Here is a 7,093-nt window from a genome sequence, read left to right as displayed (position 1 = left end):
TTGAACCGCCAGCCTTCCGGTTAGCAGTCAAGTGCTTTAGCCACTATGCTACCAGAGCTCCTATAGCACTGGGCAAGTTGGCTGCAATAGACCTCTTTCAAGTGCTGAGGAATAAGGATGTCTCCTTGGGGACTAAGGTGAGCCTGACACAAGCCATGATATTTTCAATCTCCTCATATGCATGTGAGAGCTGGATAATGAATGAAGACTGAAGAAGAATTGATCCTTTCAAGTTATGGTGCTAGAGAAGAATGTTGAAAGTACCATGGACTGCTAAAAGAACTAACAGGTCTGTCCTGGAGGAAGTGCAGCTGGAATGTTCCTTGGAAGCAAGAATGGCCAGACTTCATCTCACCTACTTTTTTTGTGTGAGAATGGACCATTCCCTGGAGAAGGATGTCATGCTTGGAAAGATGGAGGGTTGACAAAAGAGGGGAAGGCCCTCAATGAGATGGATTGACACAGTGGCTGCAACGATGGGCTCAAATATAGCAAGGATCATGGAGCTGGTACGGGACCAGGCGGTGTTTTGTTTTACTATGCATAGGGTCTCTATGAGTTGGACACGACTTGATGGCACCTAACAACAGCTGTGTGTCTAGGGCTTTATGGACTATATCATTTAATTCCCCAACCCTCTGACATCAGTACTATTACTAATAACATTTTACTAACAAGGAAATTAAAGAACATAGAGAATAATTAACCTTTCATGAAGTAAAGCTAGATGGGGTGAAGCTGATATGTAAACACAGCGGGTGTTCACATCACACTTAATAATTATATACTAGCACATGGAAACAAGAGTGTCCCTTCCTTCCTTCCTTCTTTCATTTCTTTTTAAAGCAAATATATTTTTTAAATTTCTTTTTCTCTTAAGACAGGAACTCGGGATATGGTACACCAGGAATCAACAAACTGTAGCAAACTATGGCTCATGGACCAAATTCACCTTGGGGCACTTATTTTTGTGACTAAAATCTATTGGAACATGTTGTCATTAAGTGTCATAGAGTCAAGTCTGACTTACAGCTTCCCTATCGGACAGAGTAGACTTGCCCATAAGGTTTCCTAGGCTGTAATATTTATAGGAACAGATTGCCAGGTCTTGTCTCCTGTAGAACTAGAACCACTGGTGACTTTGGACCACCAGCCTTCTGTTTAGCAGCTGAGTGCTTAACCATTACACCAAAGGGCTGCTGTATCAGAACATAGCCATGCTTATTAGTTAACATATTGCTTTTGGCTGCTTTCTTGCTACAGAGGCAGAACTGAGAAACTGTGGCATAGGTTGTATGACATGCAAAGCCTGAAATATTTAGTATCTTGACTTTAATAGAAAACATTTGTCAATCCCTGTGGTATTTTAAAAGCTATTACTTCTTTAGGACACATACAAATAGCAAAGAAGTAGTTCCAATATCCAACAATAAAATAATTGTTATTGTCGTTATATGCTGTCAGTTTGATTCTGACTTATAGTGACTCTATGCCCAACAGAATGAAACACTACTTGATCCAGTACCATCCTCAAAATTGTTGCCACATTTGAGCCTGTTGTTGCAGCCACTTGGTCAATCCATCTCATTGAGGGTCTTCGTCTTCCATGACCTTCTACTTTACCAAATGTGATATCTTCATCCAGAGACTGGTCCCATCTGGTAACTTGTCCAAAGCACTTGAGACAAAGTCTCACTATCTTCACTTCTAAGTAGCTTTCTGGCTGTACGTTTTCCAAGACATATTTGTTCAGTCTTTGGCAGTTCATGGTATATTCAACATTTTTCATCAACACCTCTATTCAAATGCATCAAAACTTCTTCTATCTTCCTTGTTAATTGTCTAGCTTTCATACCATATGAGGCAATTGAAAATACCATGGCTTGGGTCAGGCGTACCTTAGTCCTAAAAATGACATCTTTGCTTTTGAACACTTTAAAGAGGCTTTTCTGCAGCAGATTTGCCAAGTGCAATATGTCCTTTGATTTCTTGACTGCTGCTTCCATGGGCATTGACTATATGGATTGAAATAAAATGAGATCCTTGATTACTTCAAACTTTTCTCAATTTAACATGATGTTGGTTACTGGTCTAGTGGTCAGGATTTTTATTTTCTTCATGTTGAAATGTAATAAATACTGAAAGCTGTAATCTTTGATCTTCATAGGTAAGTATTTCAAGTCCTCTTCACTTTCAGCAAGCAGGGTTGTGTTATCTGGTTATCATTGGTTATTAATGAGTCTACTGCCAATCCTGATGCAATGTTCTTCTTCATATAATCCAGCTTCTGTAGTTATTTACTCAGTACACAGATTGAATAAGTAGGGTGAAAGAATACACCTGATTTTATACTATGCAATATCCCCTTGTTCTGTTTCAATGACTGCCTTAGTCTATATATATATATCCCATATAAGCACAATGAAGTATTCTGGAATTCCCATTCTTTGCAATTTTATCAATAATTTGTTTTGATTCACACAATAGAATGACTGCATAGTCAGTAAAACACAGGTAAACAATTTTTTTTTTGTTGTTATTCACTGCTCTCAACTAAAATCCATCTGATATCAGCAATGATATCCTGATATCCCTTGCTCTATGTCCTCTTCTGAAGTTGACATTAACTTACCTCTGTTAGCATATTGCAAGTTAGCAAATATGAGCCAGGATATAAAATTTGAGAAGAAGGTGAAATTTAACCCTGTGTCAGAGTAGATATGGTTACTAGAAAGAGCATAATAACAAAAACATAGTTCTTTGATTGTTTTTAATAAATGAGTTATAAGTAATTCAAAAAGAAAAACCTCATCTAGCTAAACTCTTGAATTTTAAGGTTATGCATCTTGAGTTTTCTCATGGAGGTCTGTTTTATGTGACTATTGGAAATATGCAAGGTCATCTGTACTGTTTAAGCACATAAAGATGTTGAGAAATAACTATTATTTATGTTTACCTCCTATTGGAAACTTCTCAACTAATTGTTCAATAAACTCAATGGAAAAAAATATGACTTTACTGATAAGTAATAAAATCATTAGGAATATATATACATTACTCTAAAAGCCATGTAACTCAAAATATTGCTACTTGATTGTTTTTCTTTTTTCTAGATTTAGATGATCCAGTAGTAACTGTTCATCAGAGTATAGGTGAAGCTAAAGAACAGTTTTACTACGAGAGAACAGTGTTCCTTCGATGTGTTGCCAATTCCAATCCACCTGTTCGGTACAGCTGGAGACGCGGCCAGGAGGTATTACTACAAGGATCTGATAAAGGAGTTGAGATTTATGAACCCTTCTTTACACAGGTAGGACATAAGATATAGTGTTTCCACTCCATCCCACTGGGATACTTTCCTGATTCAAGCAGCATGCAATATTATAGCTAGTTCTAAAGATAACTTCTTGAAATATCACCTTTAAAAAACTTATATGTGTTCAACTGAAAAATCAGAGGACATAGATAGTTTGTGGTCCTTTAGTAGTTGATAGTTAAACCTAAAATCTTCACTCTAGAAAACAATTCTTAAATTTATTATCTTCTAATCTATATTTCTTCATCCATAATTACGTAGGTGTCATGATAAAGTATGTGTGTTATTAAGTGCTGTTGAGCCGGCTCTGACTCAGGGACCCTGTGTGCAACAGAACAAAGTACTGGCCCGCTCCTCTGCTGTCCTCACAGTCTTTGCTATACTTGAGCCCATTGTTGTAGTCACAGGGTCAATCTATCTAATTGAGATTCTTACCCTTTTTTTTTCTGACTCTCCTTTTCCACTAATGATATCCTGCAGGGACTGGTCCCTTCTGACAACATAAAATAGTTGTACATTTATCTGCCTGATTTGTTATTTGTTGAAAATAATTCTTAAATGCAGAAGGTTTTAGTTTCTCATTTGCAATGGTAAAGAAGTTCAAAGGAATAATAAAATCTATTTGAGATGTATTCTAGCCTTTGTTTTAAGAACAATCTCTCTTTAATTTCCTTTGTTTATTTTTGGCTTTGAATTAGTTTAGGAATAGAGCCTTAATTATGTAAAAATTGAAATATCTAATCAGCTATTTAAAATATTTCTTTAATACAAAGAAAAATTGAATTAAGTTAATGTAGTGTGAATGTAAACTAAATTAGTCTTCTGTAGTGTATCAAGAGTAGAGAATAACTCTTAAGGAAGACTGATATTTTTAATAATATTTAAGTGCTGTTGTTACAGGGTTTTCTTGGTGACTAGAAAAATTTTACAAACCAAATTAACAACAAAAATAAAATTTTAAAATAGAAAGAATATATTTGTAAGAATATTCCAAATAACAGTGACTGTGAATAAGAAAGACTGAAGAACAGATGCATTTGAATTGTGGTGCTGGTAAAGAGTATTGAATGGACTGCCAGAAGAACAAACAAATCTGTTTTGGAAGAAGTACTGCTGGAATGCTCATTAGAAGCAAGAATGCTGTCATGTTGTCAGAAGGGACTGGTACTTGGAAAAGGATATCATGCTTGGTAAAGTAGAAGGTCAGTGAAAAAGAGCAAGACCCTCAAGGAGATAGATTGACACAGTGGCTGCAACAATGGGTTCAAACAGGGCAATGATTGTGAGCCTGGCACAAGATGGGAAGTGTTTCTTTCTGTTATATACAGGGTCACTATGAGTCAAAACTGACTCAATGGCACCTAACAACAATAATTTGAATAGTAAAAAATATATAGATATGATACAGACAGACAAGAGGATAAAAAGAGATTTGGCCATATTTTATATAATTTGAGACATACTTATGCTCAGAACTATAGGAGTATGTGATAAAAATTTAAATATTCTACTTCAAAATTGTATGATTCATACTGTTTCACATATGAACTCTGTAATAAATAAAGTTATCCTGAGTTCATAAATTTCTAAGCATCCTGTTTTCTCTCCTGTCAGTCAGTGTATTTTCTTATATAGACAATTAATCGGAATGTCTAAGGCCTTATCTGTTTTAGATTAACATATTACCAATGTTCAGAAATTAACTGTGGAAGAGTGCAATCATTACATAAAAAGCACCGGCACCCATAATACACATTTGCATGTATTGCTCTTCAAAGCTATAGAACAATTGTAATATGACAAAATATAAAGTTCTCAAAATCACTATTAATCATGTGTTAATAGTGTGCCTTGAATACCAGTCTTGAAACTAGTTTTAATCTGACCCTTCCTTGGCTAAGACTACATTGACACCTTAACCTGTCTGCCAGCAACCTGGATCACATTTTCCCCATCTATTCTATACTACTATGATTCATTCTTCTATTTTTATTAAAGTCAAATTTAAAAATTAAAAAATATATATGCTACCAGTATATAGGTACTCAGATGTCTCTAACAAACTCACTGCCGTTGAGTTGTTTCCTACTCATAGTGACCTCTCCTTGGTTTTCCAAGGTGTATTTCTATGAAAGTAGATTGTCCAATTTTCCTTCTGAGGACTGGCTGATGGGTTTGAACTGCCAACCTTCTGGTTAGCAGTCAAATGCCTTAGGCATTTCCATTTGAAAATCATTGAATAAGTATAATCAAACTTTTCATTCATTCTTTTGAAATCGTTTATATTTCTGTATTAGCAGTTCCCAAAAAACATCTTATATAAGGGTTCTCAAACCAGTAGCTATTGCTTCTACCTTTTAAATTTTACTTTTTCTTTCCTTTTATTTCTGTCCCCTTCCTTTATGAAAAAACACAATTTTAATTTGAACATTTCATGGATGATACTTCTTTCTATACGAATATCAGCCTTTACCTTCACCGTGCTGTATAACACAACCTGTCTCCAATTTTAACTATGCTAATAAATTACTTCTCTTAAAATATATTTTTTTTAAAAAAAACATTACTTTTTACAATTCTGTATTCTAAATTACCCTGCTGTAGTAAATAATTGCCAAAAATATCTGTAGCTTTAGCTCCTACTAATGTCTTTCCTTCCTTAATTATTTGATTATATTACTTATCTACAAATCCTTTTGAACTGGTTATGTAGTTATATTATTCAAAAGTAATGTTAAAGCAAGAAATGCTTCAATACTTTAATATTATGCATGTGCTGAATTTGTTAATATTAAATGTATTATATAGACCAAACTGATAGAAACATTCAAACATACGTATTTCTTGATTAAGATCAATTGTATATGCTTTAGCATATTACTTTTATTTTGTTGATCTTATAAATTTAATATTCTGTGAAGCTGTAAGATTTTTGCATTTAAATTTCCATGATTTGTTAAAAAGAATTTTGAGTTGATTATTGTCTAATTGTGTAGTTAGTCCAATTAGCCTAATTATAACTAATTACATAATTGATGTAAATATGTTCAGTCTTATAATTAGAAGATTTAATTACAATACACAAGATGATGTCACAAACATCTTTACAAAACATCGTTACAAAAGTTCTAGAAAAATACCAAGTGTTTGTTTAATTTATAAAGTTTGAGGACACATTTCTTAAACATTTTTTAAAAAATTGAAATCCTTATATTTAAACTTCTAACAATTTTTTTCTTTACTTTCTTTTTTGGTGAAAATATACACCACAAAACATAATCCCAATTCAATAATATCTACATGCAAAATTCCATGACATTGATTACATTCTTCAACTAAAACTATTTCATAAAAAAATAAGAACAGTAAAGGCAAGGTATTCTATATATTATTCAGTAGCCCTTCTCAGTGTTGACATTTTTCTAGTGATATAATACCCATAGTTAAGCAGCATTTCTGGTTTGCTTATAAAATAATGTGAAACATTCCTTTAATATTTACTTTAATTGTCACAGATATCAGTTAAAAAATGTTTTAAAAAATTTTAAATTCACACTCATTTTTCTTTTGACTCTAATGGCTATTACACATTTATAAAAAGAACACAACATATATTAATCTACATTTATCAGTATTGCTGTGTTGTTGTTATGTGCCATTGAGTCAGACCTGACTCATAGCGACCCCTCCTTGGGTTTCCTAGGTGGTATCACTACAGAAGTAGATTGCCCAACCTTCCTTCCGAGGAGTGGCTGGTGAGTTTGAACCACCAGCCTT

General features: G+C 33.8%; 1 protein-coding gene across 1 annotated transcript in view; it reads left to right on the top strand.

Annotated features, from left to right (window-relative positions):
- The window catches only part of MDGA2 (MAM domain containing glycosylphosphatidylinositol anchor 2), a 1,222,586-nt gene that overhangs the window by 712,284 nt on the left and 503,209 nt on the right, over window positions 1-7,093 (top strand). Inside the window, 1 exon segment of the mRNA XM_007943667.2 lies at window positions 3,114-3,310. Within this exon segment, the coding sequence (XP_007941858.2) occupies window positions 3,114-3,310 (197 nt within the window).

The sequence above is a fragment of the Orycteropus afer genome, unplaced genomic scaffold (assembly GCF_000298275.1).
Source record: "Orycteropus afer afer isolate SDZICR_OR568_19922 unplaced genomic scaffold, OryAfe1.0 scaffold00111, whole genome shotgun sequence".
NCBI lineage: Eukaryota > Metazoa > Chordata > Mammalia > Tubulidentata > Orycteropodidae > Orycteropus > Orycteropus afer.
Note: the sequence above shows the minus strand (reverse complement) of the source record. Positions and strands in the feature narration are given on the sequence as shown.